The sequence below is a fragment of the Manacus candei genome, unplaced genomic scaffold (assembly GCF_025592945.1).
Source record: "Manacus candei isolate 608988 ecotype Guabito, Panama unplaced genomic scaffold, ASM2559294v1 h1tg000069l, whole genome shotgun sequence".
In the NCBI taxonomy this organism is placed as follows: domain Eukaryota; kingdom Metazoa; phylum Chordata; class Aves; order Passeriformes; family Pipridae; genus Manacus; species Manacus candei.
The window spans coordinates 5381887-5404699 of record NW_026138117.1 but is presented as its reverse complement, the minus strand read 5'-3'; the positions used below and the strand labels follow the sequence as shown (position 1 = coordinate 5404699).

Here is a 22813-nt window from a genome sequence, read left to right as displayed (position 1 = left end):
AAATTTGGGAAAATGAAGGCTGCATAAGACACACATTTTCATGTCCTAGATATTGTCTTGACAATAAACCTTTTTTAATAAAAAAGTAATTTTACACAACCAGAAAAAATAAAAGAGTTAAAACTTAATTAAATTCTTAATGCTGTAATTCAAAATACAATTTTGGCATAACTGCAGCTAGTGATTGTACTACAGCATTTTGGCTTACAGAGTCATGCAACATATATGGACTTCAGAATACAGAAGTATACAGCTTTCAAATGCATACAGAAAAGAGAAATGGGTAATGGAAGGAGTTAAGCTTTTACACATTCACAGCAATTGTCTTCTCTTATGTCCTCTTCTCATGGATCTGCACTCTATTTTTATAAAGTGCAGACATCTTTTCTTCCATTAAAGCTAAGGCAATTAGTGGAAAATAGGAGAGGAGGTAGAATGAATTCCTGTATTTGAATGCTTACCTTCTCCTCTACTTTGTGCCATTCTCAACAAACAGAAGCACAAAGTAAACGCTAAAAGATAAATGCATAAAATCTTGATTTGGGTCACTTCATGTTGGGCTTTTATTTGCAAAAAATTTCTGCCTTTTTCTGTTTGCAAACCTACAAAAATGCTGCGAATAGTACAATCTGGAGAACCACATGTGTACTTGCTAAAGAATTAAAAACAACTAGTTGGGACTAGAGGTGGCTTCTTCCTGTAGTGAGTTTTGTATCTTTTACCCTTAAACAAGCAATAGAAGAACTTCCAGAAGTCTGCCTGCATACTTAGGATTGCCATAATGGTAATAATGTATAAAATTGTGTTCCAGCTTATACTCGTCATGAAGTTTCACAAGTATTCTTGTATTCCCTTCAGCAGTGTACAACTAGTCTGAATGTAAATAAATGTGACGCCCTACCAATAAGAACAGCATTCCTGCTAATAAAGCAAAAAATACTCCTATAGGAGCCAGCATAAAAGACCAGCCATAACGTACATAAACAGCAAAGTCTGGGCAATCCATTTTTTTCATGCTTGTGTAGTTTTCCAGATCAGCCATGGCCTGGACCCAGATGACATACATCACGACTACCAGCGAAAACAAGACACCTGGAAAAGAAACACCAGGTTTTAACAATATAGTGTGAAACAGATGATGGGTGCATTTACTGTAATACCTAAAAATCCACCAGTGCTTGAGGCCCTGTCTGCAAGGCACAGTCAGCCACCACTGGACAATTTTTGCCTTTGGCTTCCTCTAACTGCCACTACCTCCATCTTGCTTCTGATTTGCTCTGAAAGGCATACTTCCATATCTCCAAAAGGAGATATCTGGTTTTGGTAGGCAGACTTTAAGGCAAAATTCAGGCAGCTATTTACTGGTTTGAATTCAGGGATCAAAGCGGAGGAGGGAGGGGGAATGGGATGGGACAATATGGGAAAAAATATCTACTTTTACTTCCCAAACTCTGACACTGTTTTTATGAGTCTTTTGGAAAGGAGTGGGAAATTTTTCTAGCATCTTCCCCTCTCTGCATTTGCATCTTTATTCTTATAAAAAGGGCTTTGTTTGGAACTTGCAACCTCCAGAGTATTCTACTCAAATATTTTGCAGAAAAATTCAAATGTCTTTAATTCAAAATCATCCACATTTAGAAAAGAAGCTCTTGTTATAGGAAAAAAGACCAACAATAATTAAATAATAGCTATGGAGTAGGTTATTAGTATTAATCTCAAATTTTATACAACAGTTTCCTGCAATTAATCCACCACATAATTCACAGCCTTTTCCCAACTACTCCTCTGGATTGTTTACACATGATAGTAATAGGAGCACTTGTCCTTACAAACTTTGTTAATCTCCTTGTTTCTATATACCAGAAGGAGATATAAGAAGAAAGTGCTTTCCAAAGTATCAGTTGCATTCCTAATATTTTATTTCACTCTAGAGGAATGTGGACACTTGAGAAATGCAAGCTTGCAGCACACATGTTCCAGCAAAACATTTGCTGGAAAACTGAGGGCACAAGTCTAAATTTTTTGCATGCTCCAGCATGTATCCATTTGCTCTGGGAGTTCCAGCTGTCCCAGCATAGTTACAGCAGCAGGACTATCTATTCCAACATTAAAATGTTTGAGGGACACAACCCCATCATGTTTTTATCCCAGGATATTTAGGTGCCTCATTAAAATCACAAGCCAGTGCATAGTCCTGGGAACACTGAACTGCCAGACTTGAGTCTAAAGGCTGTAGAGCTGCAGAGCATAAGTTAAAGGTATTTGTGATCTCTTCACCATCCTCCTAAATACTTGCAATGCAACCTTGAACAAATGTGACATTTGTGGCAAAATCCAGAAATACAATTTGTAAGCACCCATGGCCAGGCATTTTGCTCCAGACCCACATGTCCTGGTAAACTTTGATGGTTGCCTTTCCCCATTCCCAGCCTGAGATGCTGTCTCACAACCTCCTTTCTCTGCCCTTTCTGCCCATTTAGCAGAGAGCAGCTCTTGTCCTCACTCTCTCATTTGACTCAGATAAAACTAGACGGGTTAGATGCAGCAGCTTAACTTGGTGATCTGGTGACCTTCTTGTTGGTGCTTTATGGTCAAAATGTAATAGCTTTACATATATCCTGCACATCTGACAGACGAGAGCTCATGACTCAATGCTTGTAAACACTATCTTTTGAAGCCCACCAAAAAAAGAGCTGAAGTAGTTAACATGAGGCATAATCAAAACATAACTGAAATTTCCAAAGGATCTGCAATTTTTAGGAGGCTGAAAGAAAAGTAGAAAAACTAAATAAAGAAGGAGGCAGACACATTTTCTCTCTGTGAAATACACTTCTGGGATTATATGTTTTGCTAGGACTCAGATTTCTAACTAAGCTTGAAAAAAAACCCCAACACTCAACTCTAAAAGGCATAAATTCAATTTTGAAAGTATTTTACCTAAGTAAAACTGAATTTTGATGGAATTTAGTACTGCACTTGTATTAAACATAAAATTGGTGAAACAATCAGAGAGAAAGATCACCTTAGGGCCAGCCAGACATGAAGAATGAGAAATTAAATTGAAGACTCTCCAAATATAATTCAAATTGAGCAGAAGATTCGTAGAACAGAATGTCTAATGATAACAGATAACATAGGCAATATAAGAAAATTAGAACCAAACACAGTTAGTAACTTTTGATTTAAAAAGTAAAAAGATTCAGGACCAAATTCATAAATGGAGTTATTAGATACACGGATTTTGCTCAAGGTTTCAAAACTTGAACACACACAGAAACAACATAGCCCAAAGATTTGGAAAGATACATTAATAACCTGGCAAAATCCATACAAACATTGGAATTTACCTCTTCAGCTGGCTGTGCCTATGCATTTTCAAATTTGTCCTCTATTTATTCTCTTCATTGGGGAAAACTTAGTCTAAAACAATAATAACAAAAAGTAGTGGTGCATATTCCCTTATTACAGCAGCAGGTAAGTATAACCAGGCCTTGCACATCTGGAATGCCCTCTAGCACCCTGGGCAGAAACAAAGTTAAGTAGGCCACTTAGTTGGAAACATCTGCCATTAAAACAAGACTGCGTCAGAGGTGCTTTAATCTCGAAATGGGCATCCCTTGCTTTTTGGGCAGTCTGAAGAAACACCTAAGTGATTAAACTAGAGCCAACACTATGTAGGGGCAAAACAGCAGGCCAATGCTGCCACACTGTGCTACCATATGTGGTCAAACAACTTCAGGGAAGCTAAGGTCCAGCGGGTGTGATTTCACAGCAAGCTGTTATACTGGCGAGTGGCAAATTGTTGGGTATGGAAATTTGCAGAAGAAAAGTATATCAAGCAGAGATAAATGTCCTTCTTTAAAAGAGAAGAAAAAGAGAGGAAGAGCATGTAAATCCTTTCGGCTAATTAGGGCACTAAAGGAGTATTTAAGTGTTCTCACTGCCTGCTAATGGAGACTAATTAGTAGGTGTATTACTTAGTGTGTTCAAGAAATATCTTGAACAGTAGAATCAGGTTAAGTAAAAACTGACCATGTCCTGTTGTCTCCAACAGTATTTTATTCATTAGTGCTCCTTTTGTCTAATTTTCACAGTTATGATTTCACAAGGGTTAAGCACTTAGACAGGAGTTTAGTGAATATATATTTATTCTGAGAAATCTGTTCCTTCAGTCTTGCACTGACTATCTGTTGGGAATGTCATGAACTCTCAAAGCCAACACAAAAGTAATGAGACTTTAAAAAACTCCAAATTCAATGAAGCAAATATTTTTAGGAAAAATGTGTGCTATTATGTATTTCTACATTTTTGGCATTTAGACCTTTTGCATAGTGTGCGGGAATCCTTTTGCCCTCACCTCTTAGTGAATATAAAATGAAACAGCAGTTGTATGAAACAGGAATGATGGGGAAAATTACTCACAGAACATGAAATATGTCTGAGAGAGATTAAGACACATAAATACTTCCCTACTACTCCTTTTTCTTTCTTTTTTTTTTCCATTTTTCTTTTTCTTTTTTTTTTTATAAACACATGTTTGATACACAGCTCTGTGCAGTGTGATAAGACATGGGACTTCTCTGAGGTCACACTTTTCTGTCTTTTGCATTCATTCTTTTGAATTTCTTTCAAACAAATACTTGTGCATTTTGTAGAGGAGAAAGAATACAGAACCTTTAGAAATGTCTGTGAATTCAAGAAGCAGTTTGCTGGCCTTTGGTACTGATTCTTCCCACGTAGAAATGCCTTTCACTTGTCAGTGGTGAATGGCTGTTTGTGGCATGAATCTTTTACTATGCAGACAAGAAGACAACAGGTGCTGGAAAGAATGATGTGAGCTTTTTACTTGTGCCTAGAAGTTTAAAACTCTTTATCTCGCTTGAGGAAAACTTGTATGTGTGTGTGTGTATGTATTTTTTTTTTCAATTGCATTTTTCTGTTCCTGTCCTTATTTCAGATTCTACCACCTACCTTGGCCTTTTGTGATCTTTATTTAAAAAGACCAAAGCACATGCAGAGGATCCCATTTAAGAGTTATAGGAGTTGGCATATGTCTCTGAAGACAGATTTTTGTCCTCATCTAGGATATACATTTAAAGTATCAGCCTTTTTTCACTCTTTTGGCTGGAAGCAGAAGTCATACTTCTAATCTTGCTTCTTCACCAGGGTGTGATTCTGTAATGCTCTGTGCACATCCTGGAATATTACTGTCCTGACGTCAGTACGTTAGGACAGTTTTTACCACCACACAGGCAGAAAGAGATGCAAGGTAATTATGGACTTTATTGAAGGCTGCTGTGATTATTTTATGGCCACTTTCTCTTCTTTTCCTATGACCTTTGAAGTAACTATAAGGCTTCTTGCAGTTTGCAGTACTGTAGCTGCTCTTGGACCAGCCTCTGATGTTGTAGACCTGAAGGTGAGGCTGCAAAGGTAGCACTTGAACTGTGATATCATTGAACTGATATACACTCTTCCCCCACAGGTATAGCAGCTGTAGTTTCACCTGCAGCCTCAAGTGGTTTATGAGGTTACAACGAATAATAGGGAAAGCTGCACCAAATAATTTTGTGTTCTGCTCCATTTGTCATAGTTTATCTACACCACTCATAAGAGAGGTGAGCAGCCTTTCTTAAAGATCAGAATTAGGAAAAGGCAGGTGTGTGACTCTTCCACAGGTCAGACATCAGAACTGTTCTGTGGGTAGGTTTGTTGTTTTCCTGGAGCCCAGATATACAACACTGTGAAGAAGCTTCCAAGGTTCTTTGACCTCTTTGCAGTTCATCCACCTGGGCACCAGTGATGCTGTCAGAGAGAATGTCAGTGGGCAATTATAGGGCTTTGATGATGAGAGGTAAGGGCCCAGGACCCAGGTGATGATGATCTCAAACCTATTGCCCAAAGGGTAAATGCTATACAAAAGTTGCTATACGCTGTGCATCAGCTCCTGGCTTTGCAGCTAATGTCACAAGCAGGGCTTTGGCTTCTGTGACTACAGGACCCTCTTTGAGATATGAACATTTAAAATGGGGTGGGATGGCTGCAGTCTGCAGAAATAAATATCTTGAATGGATAGGGATCTTCTAAGTAAGAGGAGCTCATGGGTTAAGATCAATAAGTTGGATAAAAGGGTGCTGTCATGGTGAGCATCTCCTACAGGCCACCTAATGAAGAAGATAAAGTGGACTGGAAAAATAATTATGATTTCTGGTTCTCATGAGGGACTCACCCCAATATCTTCTAGAAGAGCAACATTGCAGAGAGCAGGCAATCCAGGAGATAGGTAGCTGGACTACATCAAGGAAAACTTTTTGAAAGCTGTGGAACAGACCAACTAAATAGAAGTGCTTTGCTGGATCTGCTACTCACAAAGAAAAAATGGGTCAGGAAGATGATAGATGGTGTTAGTTGCGGTTATAATGGTCATGGAATGGCAAAGTTTAGTGTCCTAGGAAGAACATGGAAGGTGAGTAAGAGATTAAAGACCCAGAACTTAGGAGAACAGACTTCAGTCTGTGTAGGGAACTGGTAGGCAGGATCCCAAGAGAGACTGCCCTGAAGGGCAAAGGATGCCCAGAAGAACCGGTTGCTCCTCACAGGCAGCTTTCTTAAAGGACAAGAATGCTCCCTCTCAGTGTGCAAGAATTCAATGAGGTCTGACAAAAACAAAAATTAATCTCATACAGAGCCACATTAGCAAAAACACCATCATCAGGTTTGAAAATACTATTACTTCCCTTTATTCAACAGTTGTGATATTGTATATGGAAAACTACGTCCAGTTTGGGGACCCCTGGTGAAAGAGAGGTACTGATAAACTGAGGTTATGACTATCAGAATGGTTAGGGGGATGGAGAACGAGAAGAGGCTGAGTGAGCTGGGGAATTTTAGTGTAGAGAAGAACCCAGTCTTCATCTTTCTAAATAGTTATAGAGAAGATGAGGACGGACTTTTCAGAGACTTGTAGACTTGAAAGGATGAGACACAATGGTCACAAACTGCATCAAGGACAATTTCAGGTGAAAACAAGGAAAAAAGAAAACATTTTTCACAATGAAGTTGATTAATCTGGGACAAGTGCCCAAAGGTGCTGTGGAACGTCAATTATTGGAGATTTTAAAATCTTGACTGGATAAGACTCTGAACTGCCTGATCTAACTTTGAAGCCAGCCCTGCTGTAAACGTGAGATCAGACTTGATTGCCACAAGAGGTCCTTTCCAACCTAAATTTATTTGTGTCACTCAAGATCTCTGTTTAGGCTTCTTCCATAGGTTCCTCTAAAAGGTAAGTCTATCTGCCTTATCACAAATAAGGTGAGGTGTCCCTCTGAGTGTTTCTTTCTATTGACAATAGAAATTTAAGCAGTTGGTTCATACAAAACAGCCTTCAGATGGCTGAACAGTTGGCGTGAATCTCATTCCCAATAATATCTTCAGCTGCTTCCAGAACCCTAAGGCATCACAGCAGACCACACTACAAGTACTCTTCAGTTGAGGCAGAGCTTTTGTCTGCTGCCTAAGTTGTCAATTAAGGTTGCAGAAGGATAAAGATATTTCAGTCCAACAACAGGTATTAAATCTATTTCATCTAACTTCTTTTAATGATATGTAAGCAGGAAAATGAATGATCTTCCTATCATCTTCCTAACTTCCACAGAAAAACCATCTTGTCTAGTTTCATTCTCAGAAGATTATTCTCTCCAGTATAACAGATGCTTGAACTTTGCGGTAAGACAGCATCCAGGCTCTTTCAAAACAATGTATATAATTCCTTTTTTTCTTCAAATCAATCTGCTGGTTTCTGTCTTGGAAGAACTCTAACTTCACCTATAATCTAAGTCACATTACATCTTTTCATTTTGCTGTTAGGTCTGTGTTTAAGTAGATGCATACCCTGGCTGCATCCTGATCACATGTTTGTATGAGTGGTAAATATGCACCACTTCTCATCACTCTCCCCTTCCACACCCTGTTTTTCTTTGGCAGGCAGTAAACAAACAGACTCTCTAGTCCTGAAGGAGATGGGTAGAGGAAGGGGTCAGGGCAGCAGGGACACAATAGAGCACACTGTCCTGACTTCTAAAGGCAGGCTAAAACACTCCTGCATCGTATTCTACCTTATCTTGCTCTCTCCCCATGTTATCCTAGATTTAAGATAATAACTATTCCTCCTATTGTGAGAAATTTTTACTGGGAGAGAAAGAGAGATAGCAGTTTCATGCTGTCATACCTTCGGGTCTGAGAACCCCTCTTACTCTCCATTTCACGTGATGGGCCGTTGAACAGTAACACCCCAGGAAAGTAAGTTGTTGCCCAAAACATCCCACAGGACATAGCTTTAACTACTGAAAATGCAAATTATTTGTAAGAACTTCTTATGTCAGTATGGTCACACCAATAAGCATGATTTTTAATTCATGGTATAAATAAACTCTCTCCTTGGCTATGGGCAGTATCTGTGAGAAGAGATGAAAGCAACAAACTTCTTTTTAGTGTTTTTGTAGGTGATCTGAAGTGTTGGATAGGATAATGATATTTATAGTAAGTACCTTCCCCAAGCAGTCGTGCCCTACTGGTGGGACTGGGAGTAGGTGCAGAAGACCTTGGTTGGGAACCATGTGCCCCCTACCCAAGCCATAAGGCCTGGAGCAAGCTGAATGGGTCCTATATTCTGCTGCCATCACTACTTTTTACCAAAGTACAGCAGGATTTTGCTAAAGATCTTTGCTTTTCAACAACAGCAATAGTAATGGTAATGGTAATGGTAATAGTAAAAATAACATAGCTCTTCTCTGAAGCCCTGATTGAGAACAGTACTGAAGTTGAAAGATACTACATATAGAGAGAGTAAAAAAATCAGGATTTCCCTTAAAGAACATCTGCTCTACAGGGACAAAGGGTGAGGGGCAAAGACACAGACCCAAGGTCACACACTGGGATAATAAAGCTCACTTAACTTCACACACCTAAAGATATAGTCTCTCCAGATTCCCTCAGTAAAGGGAAGAGGGGTGTAAGGGTTCCTCCATAGCACATTCATCTGATCCAATTAGGCCCCTCTTTCAGTATGAAATGAATCCCCAGCTGGGGGAACTTCTTATACACCTGCTATTTTTACTGCCAATAAATGTTATTGCCTCTTGCAAGCCTCCTAGGGAAGCAGAGGGAGGCTACTGCAGACTTGAGGATCTAACTTTCCCCTAAATGAGGGCAGATTAACTGACCCAGAGTGTTGAAGACATACATCGTTTTGCACCTCTGCCCGTCAGTTCCTGGCATCTTTCAAGTGCCCTTTCCCCCTCAAACAGCCTCTGCTACTTTCTAGTGACAGTTGAGGTTTTTTATGCATTACAAATGCAGAGAAAGAGCAGGACTCGCATGGGCTCTTGCCCTGCAAATTAGTGACAAAATGCATTGAAATATCTTAGGATTTCCATCAGACTATGAATATTTTTTGCATGTCTTTTAAAAGCATGGAGGAGCAATTCTCAAGGGATCAAATGCAAGTATGTGCGATTTTCTTCAGCTAAAATATAAAATACTTCCCACACTTCACTGAGAGTCCTTTAGAAAGGAATAATGATCACTAGTTGCATATGAAGAGCTGTGAGGTGCAGTGGGTAAGCAAGGTCAGCAGGTCAGCAGAAAAGCAGAAAGAGAGCTCAGGCCTTTTGGTCCTGATACAGGTGGCTCCTACCCTGTAACATACTGTGTTCTCACAGGGCTGCCTCTCACCAGGCTTTAAGCAAAGGAGAACACTGATGGAGCACGTACTATCATTTACATCCTATACAACTATATCTTACACACCAGTGTGACATCACAGACTTTTCAAGGTTAACCAAAAGCATGCCAGAGAGCTGCCCATATCAGCTGAATCCTGGGAGGGTGCATCCTCCACAGTTCATGTGGGTTATGAGGAAGGAGGGAATTCACTTACTTGTTATCTTTCATTCAGAGAGGCTTAGAGCTCCTACTTACTCATACAACAACTATTTTATTATCAACCACTTACAATACGACAACTATTTTATTTACTCCTATCACATCCAAAACATTTCTCCTATATTGGTCATGTGAATGTGCTCTGTCCCCCAGCTTCCTCAGAATCCACTATAATCATCTTTCACATCACTGATAAAAAAGAGAAACCCCTCTCTTTAGCTAAAGCCCTTGAGAATCCTATGAGGCAACATCCCTAAATATGTATTCTTTTCCTTGATTAGAAAAAGTAGATTAAAATTGCAGTGTAATTTCATTATTTGTCCTGGATTTTTTTTTTAATTTTAACCCAAAAATAGCTTTTAGAACAGCTTCATGACTAAGTAACTGTGGAAAGAATTGTCTCCAAGGTGGGCGCTCCACAAGCCAAAGGACAGAAGCATATGCTTTTTTTTCTTTTAACCATGATTAATATGATTTTTGGTCAAGGAAAAGGGAAGAAATAACTCATCCTTTCTATTCTTTAATTGACTGAGCAAACAGTATACCCACCAGCAATGATGAAAAAGCCTCCTCCTGCTTTGTATAGAACGTGACTGGCAAAAGGAGCTGCACAGATGATGAAGAAACTAGCCATCACAATAGTGAGCACTCCCAGGAGCATAAGAACTGTCCAGAAACCTCGATAAACTGGAGAAAAGGAGAAGGAAAAAAATTACAATGCTTTTTAGAACTTATCCAAATTAGCTAACAAGATTTTTTTTCCCCTTGTCTTATCACTTGCTTTGTTAACAAATGAAACATTTATTCTATTTTTCATAATCATTATATATCATGTGGCCCAAATTAGGTTTGAATGCCAGTCCTTATCTGATGATCACGGAAAATAGGTTGTAAGTTACCATGAATGAAATCCATCTGATGATTATTTAACAGTATCTTGTAAGATAGCAACTTGACCAAATTTACACTCTTTCAAAAATAGTACACCAAAGCTGTAGCAGTGATTCTTTAGGATAAATGATTGGACTGATATTTCACCAAAATTGTCTGGGAGAAGCAGAGAGCTGCAACATCTTGACATTCTTAGTGTTCGGACTATATCACCAATAAGAATCCGTAAGTTCTCTACAATTTACAACTGGATAATACTCCTTATGTATAGTCAAATTCAGTAGACAGAAACCTAAAGCAGGAGCAGGGAGAAACTGAAAAATGTAAATAGGATTGCTGAAAAACAGTTAAATGTTTTAAACCAGCCTATTTCTGCTCTAAAGATCTTTGTATTTTATTAGATTTAAAATGTTATGTTTCAGAAGCCCCTGTTAGACAGTGCCAAGCAGTGCTGAATTAATGAATGCAGCTGGTGATAAATGAGCTGAGAGTTTTGTGACATATTCTGGCCAAAAGAGTCTTTCTAACAATTAGTTTTTAGCTGGTTAATTGCACATCCATTTAACAAAGTCATCATTTTACAAATGCTACAAGAGTGACATAAATTTCTCCCATGAATTTAAAAATTGGTACATTAACACAACCCATTAGTAAAATTACGAGTTGTAAGGATCTTCATCGTCAGATCTGAAAATCTTGAAGCACTGACAATTCAGTCAGTGAAAAACATTTCCACCCAACTGAGGGAAAGTATGTAAGCCAGCTGGCAAGTCAGGAAAAGTGAATCACAAAAGAAACTGCCACTTATCATCTGACAGCACCTACTTACTATTATGGCAAAACACAACCAAGCAGCTATTATACTGGTTCATATCCTGAAAGTTTCAAATTCATACAGCTTGTTAAAGACAGCTATTCTGGAATAATTTGGGTTTGCTCTCATCTGAAATCTGAAGGTACACTAGGTATTAGCAGATCACGTTTCCCACTAGTGTGTTCCAAAAAAAACCCTACTGTTTTTAACTTGACCAGTTTAACTCTTGTTAAAGTACTCACCATCATACTTGTAAATGTATTAGCTAGATCATGTTCACCACATTACATTAGCCATACTTTTCAAATAGCATCCCTTTTAATCCAAGCAAACATTCAGAGACATAATTTTCTTCCGCACTGATGCCACAGCAGATTTGGGCATATAAAGGAGGAATGCATCTGAAAGTAGCTGGCAGAAGGGTTAAAATTGTGTTTTGGTTCATATCCAATACAAGTTTTCACTCCATATAAACAAAAAACTATGGGAATAGTAGGTAAGAAATAAGGCTATGCCTCAGCAAAGCAGTTAAGTGTGCATTTTACTTTAAGTACTCTACCTCTTATGGGGTTTAGGCACCTGTTTAAAGTTAAACACATAGTTAAATGATTCACTTAATGCAAATAGACAGTAAATGGAGACCTAGAGAGGTAAATCTCTCAAGTCCTTCAGTCTTGGGTTTCTGAAGCAATTTCATATTATTTTACTCATGGGGCTACTTTGATAAGCTTCACTGCAGTCCCCAAGTCCATGGGACATTACCTCCTCGTTTAAAGCCTAATCTCACTAAATCAGTCTATAACCACCCAACTCTTTTACATAGATGGCCCAAGGTACTTCAAAGTCATGCTATATAATAGGACACATTGGCCAAAATGGACCTTGAAAAAGCTTTCTTTGATATTATTATGGTCAGTCGCATAAGTCATGCAGCAGTGTTTCTATTTTCTGAATGGATGAGGACACAAGATTCTCCAGCATTACAAAATCAGCATCCACTTTCATTATCTGCTCTTCATACAGGAAGCTTTGAAGTCTGCTTTCAGTGACATTTTATGAGAAAAGCTTGATTTGATACTCAAATGTTCTTAGAAACAGATCACAGAAGGAGTACAAATGTAACTGATGAAAATTTGTTTAAACCTCCCTGAAACTATACAAGAGAAAAGCTGTTTTTCTGCTCCAACAGTGTAACTATTTTATGCATTATATGTGAAATATAATAGCTTCCATTCTATTTCTCTAGAAATAATTATTTACTCTAGAGAATCATGGATAAATTCTGATTATCCTAATACTTGCTTATCAAGCAAATTGTCATTAAACATCAATTAAAAAAATACAGTGTAGTTGACCTGCACAAAGTCTGATCAAAAATCTGTGACTTTTCAAGCAAAAGAGAGCCCCCTCTAATTTGAAAGGCAGTAATCCATTTGAATAATTTGTGGTACAAGTCTGAAGAAACACCCTACGAGCATTTAGACTTTCGTAAGGGAGTTAAAAAGCAGCCATTTTTCTGCAAAGATGGCTTCACTTATTTTACACTCTGATCATTTTTGTTCAGATCAAATTTCCCATCTTCTCTACCTAGATGGGCAAGATCACTTCCTAAAGGGCTAATCATGCCAAATTATGAGTCAGGCCTACTGCTGTCATTTTGCTTAGCTGGCATCTACAGACAAACACAAAAGAAGTGGTTGAAATTAAACCTTCCTAAGAATGAAATTACTCTTCAAGTAAAAGACTTTGCTGCTCTGAGATTGAGGTGAACCCTGACAGACAAAATGCAACAGAAGACGCTGCTTTGAATTATGCTTCTTTGTATCCCATGAAGAGGGCTGACACCACGATCCAAACAGTCTGTTTCAAGAAATAACGGTTCAGTGGACCTATAAAAAGTGTTAATACAAGTTTGCACCATTTCAAATCACACTGCAGTACTTCATAGGATAGCCCATGTTCTGGTCCAGACGACAAGGAGTACCCTTGTCTCTTCCAGGTACTTCACAGATTATATTAGAGTCACCTACCTCAAATACATTAATTATTCCAAGTATTTCCTACAACAGAAGAAATAAAATACAAACACTATTGCAGAGTCCAAAGTAAGCATATCCACAGTGTTTGAAATCTTAGATACCACTGCTCTGTGATGCAAGAGTGCTAAACAGAAGGTTTTGTAACTTGTCTTGGTGACCTGCCCCTTTGTTGAGTACAACATTTGCCTTAGAAATGACACGCAGGCCTACAAACAAAAAATAACACTTAGTAGAAAACAGGAATATACACAATATACTTTTTTTTGAGCTCTGTACTACTGCACCTGTATGGGAACATTACGGTTGCAACATATTCCTCAAAAATTGCCTGACCTGTAGTTTTCCCTTGCTACTTGCTTTTCTCTCTAAAGATCCTAATTTAAGTCCCTCCAGAGACTTTTGCATTATTTGAAAACTAGAAGAAGTATCTGGGTTTGAGCTAGGGACCAAATTTCGGAGAAATGGTTGAAAATTATCAAAAAAAATTATCAAAAGCTTCCCTTTTTAGTACAGTAGATTCCATAATTGGTTACAAACTGAAGTCACAGATTCATATTTTAAAATGTTACTGGTGCATGATATGAAAGAGAAGTAATATTATATTTGACAAAGTTACAGAGCTGTGTCACCTACACCACGCACTTCTTGTGTAGCAGTCATGCACGCCTCTAAAGCTCCACAATGGTTATTCAGAAACAGGATAGATAAAGACACAAAGCAACACCTTCTACTATTGCAGATGCTAACATCAGCCTCATGAAACCACATCATGTATTTTATTGCCCTTGCTGGCTTCAAGTGTTTTCAAAACTCAGCCGTCAGTCCATATATTTTCTGTGGCTTATAAAAAAAAAAACCAGCCACTTAATATTGAATTTAATATCAATACAGATTATTAAGCACTACAAAACCTTTTGAAGCATGTGTGACTGCAGTGCCACACAGACATTACTAAAGAGAGGCAAAATTACTTGGAAAAGTTGCCTTGAATTATCACCCACAAGCTCACGTCCCAAAGGGAACAATCTTGTGATCTGTGGATTGTATTTTAGAATGTCTTCTTTTTTCCTCTCTATTTAATGTAACAGATATCAAAATGCTTTTGACAAGAGTATTGCCACCAAATATAAAGTACAGTGAAAGGTGAAACACCTGAACTGCTCTCGATCAGGAACATCTCTGCAGATAAACAACTGTAATTGAGATCACGGATCTCAGCAGCACCACAAGAGACACACCTGGCAACACATTAAACCTTGCAAGACCTTTCTCAGCTCCATTTAATACCCTTTACAGGGGTATTATTATAGTAAAATAAATACAATATTCACAATATGGATACATTGCTTTCTTAAATACTTCTTACTTTATTGATGCTTGGTGGCCAGAGAGCTCTCCCTTCCTAAATGTACTGAATCTCTCACGGGCAATTATATGACTGTATTACATAACAGCATTTTTTCCACATAGAAATAGACTACTGCTAACATTTCACTTGTACAATTTTATTTTTTTTTTTGTATTTCATTGCTGATATTTTCTAGATTTCTTTATGTTAATTTCAAACCATTAATAAACCTTCCAACAAATTTGATCTCACCATTTTAAATTTAAAAGCTGCTGAATCAGAATTTCTCTTTAGTCCTACAAATATTGTGTATTATACATTATATTAGGCACTACTTCAAGTGCTGGCAATATGCCCAGTAATGGACAAAATAAGATACTAATAGTTAGGAAAAAAAGTATTAGCAGTTACAGATTAGAGTATTAAACCAATGTGTCAGCACTGCCCCATTAAATTGCTTCCACTTTAGCTTCAGAAGGCACTGGGGAGACTTTCAACAGCTAAGGAACTATTGTTTATTTCCAAATTAAGTTGAAAAAAATCCTCTCAAAAATAAAATTAATGACTTAGTGACTAGGTGCTAGATTTTTCATTTCTTTTTCTTAGGAATAATCTCTCAATAGGCCAATGGGACTATTTCCACAAATAAGGACTTAGCACATTTTTCAAAAACAGGCCTAGTATTGCCCTATAGTAAAAGAGTTTTAGAAAAGTGTGATAGTCCTCCGTATTAAGTAATCTAATTACATGATATCATGCATGAATCTAGTTAACAATGAATTAATATTTAAGTAGTATACTATTATGTTTTCAAAATAGCCTGATGGGGTAACTAATCTTGTTATGATTATACAAATTTATGTTTATGTTAGAATGTAGAGGTTGCTACTGTGGCTCTTTAATTGTACGGTCTAATTTAATTTTTTTATTTCTAGGTTGTAGTCTGTTGCCCTTATGTTTGTGAATCATATAAATAAATCTGCTAGCAACACAATGAAGTGCTAAGCTAACTTAAGGACTGCACACTGTAATAGTTGTCACTATAAACCTCTGTACCATTACAGAATGTCACTAGTCAGGCTTCCCCTGAGTTCACTTAGATGCCTGTTTCAGGCTAAGATAAATGACATGGCCTACAAATTTCTTTAAGCACATTAACGATAAATGATGCTTCACACAGCTTTCGACCACACCTTACACGACAGCTAGGTGAAGTCCTCCCCACTTTGTCAAGATACTTAACAAAACCAGTAAATGAACAAAAACATTATAACCATCATTAAAAGATATAACAAGCTGCAATTTCAAAGCCATGCTATATAACCCCTTGAAGGTGATCATGCATTTAATGGTAATAGTTAAAAGAAATCTGATACATTAAAGCATGCATTCAAATCTCCAGTATAAGCATCACTTTAGGTTTTTCTGTCTTTACTTTTCTGTTTAAGGCCATAATTCTTCACACCAAGAGCTCATAGTCTAGGTTTGTACATCAGGATGAACCAACTCTTTGTTCTAAAGATCTGTAAGACATACATTATGCCATGGTATGTTTAGTGTTACCAGCTCACTGTAACACTAAAATTCAAGGTCCTCAGTCTTTTGGGAACTATCACATGAACGTCATAAATTGAACATAGAAAAAGATGTAAATAAGCTAAAAGAGGATAGATGAGGCAGTTTTGAATTCTGTCCCAGAAAAGCTCTAAGCCAAATTCCTACTAATACTAAAGCCAAAGGAGTTATGTCAACAGAGAAACTGGTCCAGACACTGCACTCAGCGATCATTAGAGATTTTATGTTCCTCAAGCAACTTCTCTTTGCCTGAGCTCTTCTAACTGGATGGTGATATGGCACTCCAGCAACAAGCCACGCTTGTGTTTCCACTAGGGAACTGCAGTTAAATTGAAATTCCTCTGAAAGGGTCCCAAAGTTTCTTAAGCCAAACAGTCTGTAAAAGAAGTCACACACATTTGCTTCCTCAGAAACTAACAAACCTGTTAACAGAAAGTTAGAGATTTTTAGAAAATATGTTGCATATGCATGTTTGATTTTTCTAATGAAGTTTAAAGCTTTTTATTCAGCTGTTTGTTTTTCTATGAAAAAGAACGTGAATTATTTTTCACATGAGAGAATATTTCTTCTTATCTATTCCTAATTAAAATAGGACTTGATTAAAATAGGATTTGACTAAAAACATAATGATAAACTTGTGGGGGAGATTTGGGTTTTTTATCATCCCCAAAAGTGAATATGTCAAGAAAACTATGAGCCATGACACATGTATCAAGAAACAGTAGTAGAACTGAAAAAAGGGACAATAACCTCAACCTTTTGGTAGTGCCTTTTTATTCTATGTTTAGCTGATGTGGACAACTGGATATACAAATCATTGATGAAATCGTCTTCTTCTTTATGAAATCAAACCAAGGCCTTTTGCCACTGGCTTTACAGATAAGTATTTCCTCTCTTGTGAATCAAGAAGAAGATAACCTTCTAGCATTTCTTAATTTAGCCACTGCATTTGCAGCGAGGTTTTAAAAACTTGTTTGCCAAATACCACATGCAGGACTGACTGTCAAACTAGACTAAAGGAGAAACAAGTTTTGACCTAACAGAAGAGCTGATGAATAAACTTCTTCATAAAAAGTTGTGAAAGACTCTTGAATAAGCATACCTGCTCTAGTAAATAACTCAGCTTGGATGCTGAAAATTAACTGTAGGCATAAAAAACCCCAAACCCTCTTCAGTTTTAATGAGCTTGAAAGCAATCCAACTGTATCTATTTATATAGAAGGAATGGCTCTGAATATACTCTACCTGGGCCAGCATCTATAGTACAATTCTGCCTATTTTTAATCTTCTAATATGAAATATAGATAGGAAAATTATATTTGAGCAGTCGTTCTTTTGGTAAACATTAACTAAAATTAATTAAACTTTTGATGATATTCCTTCTCCTTTCCTTTTTCTTTGTTTGTCCACTTCTGTGTAATCACGCAATATAATTTGAGGAACCTTTGTGAATGTATGAGTGAACAGTGGAATACAAACTCTGCCTAGACTATTAGGAGCTGATGACTCTGTCACTTTCAAATGAAAAGATAAACTGTTCTAGATGCCCTGTAAAGTTACAGGTTAGATCTCTGAATGGTGAGGTCTGAATTCTTCCTTGACAAACAGTTCACAGTTTTTTAAGACTAACAGAACAATTATAATTCCCATTTATTTTCTTTTTCATGTCTGCAGCATAAAAAATTGGATTCTAAAGACACTTCAAAGTTATCAAAAGCATAATTACAGCTTCAGGACAGGAAGGGGTCACTTAGCAAGGTCAGAGACATGTAGCATCCACACAGAACAGACTGTTTGAAAAGTCATATGAAATAGGTATCAGAAGTGACTAACTTCAAATATATTTGCATAAAGCTCTCGATCTGATGAAATGTGCCCAATATTTTTAAGTAGCTCTTAAGTTTTTTAAAAACAGAGCTTTCCAGGCATTATTCAAACATAAGGTTTTCAATTATTGTATATCTTTCACATGTATCTATTTATATGTTTCTCTGTTACAGCGCTAGATTTTCTCAGTGACGTATATTTGACTTAGTTGAATAAACTCAGACAGCATGAAGGCCCTGTTCCTCCTTCCTCATACAGTAAAAATGCAATATATTTCCACATGATTATTTATTTAACAGAAAAAACCACCTAAACAGTTTTACTGAAATACATGACAAGAAGTACTTGTTTAATGCATTCAGCCCAAGGAAGATACTTAATATGTCAGAGAAAAAAGCACTAGAAAAGAAATGGCTTTTTTTTAGAAATTACCTCAATTCTGCCATCAAGCTAAGCATTCATTTAAGTGATTTGTTAAATAGTGGTTTAAATATGTATGTTGTAAAATTATGAGAAGTATGAAACACCAAAACTCTGTTAATTAAACTGCGCGGAGTGATGGCTGTTTTATTCGGAAGCATCCAAATTGTTTTCTTGAAACTATAGACATTGTATCCATTTGCACCAAAACCAATACTTACTGATTGCAGAGTCATAGGAAGTTGAGTTGTGTTCATCTCGGAGAAGAGGAAATGGTGACAGGTAAGCATGTGTACAATTCTTAGAAGGTGATTGGTTAGCTAAAAATGAAAGAAAGTTGAAGATTAATATTCTACTGCCTCAACAATATTTTACGTCTGTTCTTCAAATGGGCAAACTGGGTTTCATAGGTTCTTTCCTAGGCAACAGCTTTCAGCGGATTTGATTTGGTAAGAGATATGAGCCTTGTTATCCAAACAAGGATATTCCTTAAAGAGCAACACAGATTTGTACTATGGGAACGGTAAATTAGCCACGCTGAAGGTTACACTGCAATTTATATGTTCTGCATATGTACGCTTTTGTAGCCACAGGTACCTTTCTCTTTTGAGGGTTAATTATGTTCATCTCATTACCACATGTCCCACAAAAAAAAAAAAAAATTCAGGAAATTACAGTTCTCTTGTGAAAGGACAATGAAAGTATCAAGCATCTTCAGAAAGTGTACAGTGTCCACAAATATGAGTTTGGTCTATGGAATTAATATCCCCCAGAAAAGGGTAATTTCACCCTTTATATTAAATATTTATAAAAACATTCCCTTCTTTCTAGTTAAAGATAAAAGCTGACTATAACTTAAACCACATTTAAATTTCAGATTTTTGACCACAGAATTCTCCAGATAAATAACAAGGGGAAATTAACTACAGGGAATATTACATTTTCCACCTAAGAGTAAGCAATATATTTTACAAAATATGGTTTATTAAAATCAAATTTGTATGATGGCACCTGCTTTTCACAAGGATTATGGAAATCTTGCAATAAAGAGAGGGAGCTCTCTATCTCAGAGGGAGTGTAAGACAGGAAAAGAAGTTTTGTTTGATTTCTTCATGGGGGATTTTGGTTGTAAAATACTACCTGATCTTCCAGAATCTTGGCATGTAGTGAAAGAAAGCAAAGGGTCATCTGGAGATGGTGTGTCCTACACCATTTTCACATTCCTTCCTTAACCCATTTGTAGAACCTGATGGAGAAATTCTCCAAGCAAAAATTCATAGTTCCTAATAACCACTAAGCTCTTTTTTCCCTACATAACAGAAGAAAACCATCTGTTTAACAGGTAGTGGCAAGAGACTGTGTAGATAAGAATGGACTCAGGTTAACAGAGCAGCCATAACAATCACAGTCTAATTTGATAGTTAAACTTGTATCATTTGGTCCTGGGGTTTCCTTTAGTACAAATTACAAAAGTGTGTGTCAAGAATTTATTTTAGGGTAGTTGAAGAAACTGATCACCAAAGAAGCCATATGAAATCCAGTGATTCACAATATAGAAAAAAAAAAAAGAAACACCACCAAACCCTAACAATTTTGAGAACAAACTACTGTAGATAATGTAAAAAGAAAAATTTACTTACTATACCAGAAACTCCACATGCTGGCATTATTATCTCCTACATTTCCACTAAACCAGCATCTCCAGAAGAAACCTTCATGATGGAAAGTGCCCTTCAGTCCCTATAGGGGAAGAAAAAAAAAAGAAATCCATTATCATGTAATATTTGAATGGCTGAAACAAGTAAGTTCAACCTGAATTAGATGTTGAGGTAACAAAAACCATAATAATGACACACATCTGTGTGCATGTAGATCAGCTATAGCATATCTAAATAGACATACTTTTTTTGAAAGGATATCCTATTGCAAAAGCAGTATCACAAACAAAAAAGTCATTTTAGAGGTGATTACAACTGATTTCAAGAGGTTTTGAAATAGGCTTGTAAGACTCCCAGCGGTCAAAATTAGTATATTCAAAAGTTTATACAGAAGTAAATTCTTAGAAAATAAACACATCCAAGAAACCTATATATATAATTATTGTTATAAGTAAAAAAGTCCATACTAACCCCAGCATCTTCAGGTGCTTCTGAACACGTTCCTATTTCCGTAGCAAGAAGCCAATAATCAGTTCCAAACGCCACCAAAAAAAGCAAAACCCCCAGAGCTGCAAAGAAGCCTCCAAAAAATATCCCCACACTCAGTTTCATTATCAAAGTTTGGGTTTGGTTTTTTATTTTTTATTAAAAAAAAAAAAAGCTTAATTACTTGTGAGGTTGGCAGTAAAGTAAAAAATAAAATATCGCGAAAGTGACTAAAAAGCTGTTTGGAGAATACAGCTCATATCAGAAAAAGTTTCTCTTCACTTGACTTTCTGTCTGTGCCCTTCTTCCCAATGCCCTGTGAGTCGATTTGTGTCTCCGAATTTGTGTTCCATGTGGCTGACTCAAGTCTGACAGATGAAAAGGGCCTTCTATTTTAGGACACTGATGGCAGAGCTTCACTCTGTTTCTCTGTCTGGGCGAGGCCAGTCAGAAATAGCTGACCTTCCCCTAACTAATCAGGGATTGACTTGAAATATTATTGCAGCTGGTGCACCAACATCAGCGGAGATGGAGTTGCAATGGCTCTGTCCATCTACATGAACTGCATTGCAGAGCACATACTAGGAGCAAGGACTTCCAAAGCTCAGACGTGGTGGTGAATGCTTCCTTAGCTGCTAGCAGGGAAGGAAACACCTGCAACACTTTGGAAGTTACTAGAAGCCACATTACAAAATGAAGGCTGAGGTTTTTTTATAGAATTTTAAAACATGGTAGCCAAATTGCAGAGATGCCTTTGAAAAATCCTAACTATTTTTACAAAATAATTCTCTTTAAAAAATTACATCTTATCTTTAAAGTAATAGGTTTAACAACACTAAACATGAAAGTATTTAAATGCTTTATTTATTCAGATGCACATTATCAAAAATGTATGAAGTTAAAAATTCCTCCCAGCACCTGATAAAAAAACTTTCATCTTTTCTAAACAAGAAGACACTTTCCCATACACATGCTTTGGCCATTTTGGAAAGCGATGAGGTAGCACATTTAAATTCTAAATACTCACTACACAAGTAAAAAGGCTTTTTCAACAACTTCACTTCATGGCAAGCAGGCCTTCCCAATCTTCTCTAGTGGCTTACAGGGTATGCTACTACAGAGATTTATTGAGTTTATACCGTGCACCAGATCCTGCAGTCATTACCCAATAAAATTTCATTGGTATTCTCTATCATAAGAGTAGAAAATCCACTGACGTTGCATGCTGGTAAGTACTGGGATCAAGAGAAGAATGAAGCCAGTTTACTCCTGAAAACACTTGTCACAAATCGTATTGCAAAAGACTTAGGACTTCAGAGGGACTTCTACTTCCAATATCCCAATATTGTTTGGACAGTGCAGCAGCATGCTTAAGGAGAGCAAGAAAAATAGTTTCTACCATCTCCTCTCATTTCTAGACAGATGAACAAGTGCCGTGTCCTCAGTGTTTTTATAACACTATATTATCTGCTTAACACTATATTCACATTTTTTACAAGTCATATTTTATTCAAACATGATACTATACTAATTCCATACACAAGCATATCTGACATTTTGTGGCCTTTTTGCATTTCAGAGTTTCAGTGTATGCAGAGAAGCAAATGAATACTCAAACAGACTCTTTTTGCCATATTTGCTTTTCCTGACAGCCACTGATGCAGTTCATTTTGCTATAGAAGAAAGAGATGTTTGCAAATATCATTTTGGAAAGGGATGTTCTATTGTTCTTTATTAAAGAAAACAAAAAAAAAAAGTCAGGAAAAAGAAGAAGACATAGTATATGCTATAAAAGAAAATAAAAAATGAT

General features: G+C 37.0%; 1 protein-coding gene across 1 annotated transcript; it reads right to left on the bottom strand.

Moving 5' to 3' along the window:
• Nucleotides 1–35: 35 nt before the first annotated feature.
• Nucleotides 36–21368, bottom strand: TMEM182 (transmembrane protein 182). The gene is made up of 5 exons (XM_051806890.1): nt 20989–21368; nt 20500–20599; nt 19081–19179; nt 10495–10632; nt 36–1092 (listed from the first exon to the last, which is right to left on the bottom strand). Exons 1-5 carry the CDS (start codon nt 21127–21129, stop codon nt 869–871), a joined length of 702 nt encoding a protein of 233 aa, XP_051662850.1. The 5' UTR covers nt 21130–21368; the 3' UTR covers nt 36–868.
• Between the last annotated feature and the right edge of the window lie 1445 nt (nt 21369–22813).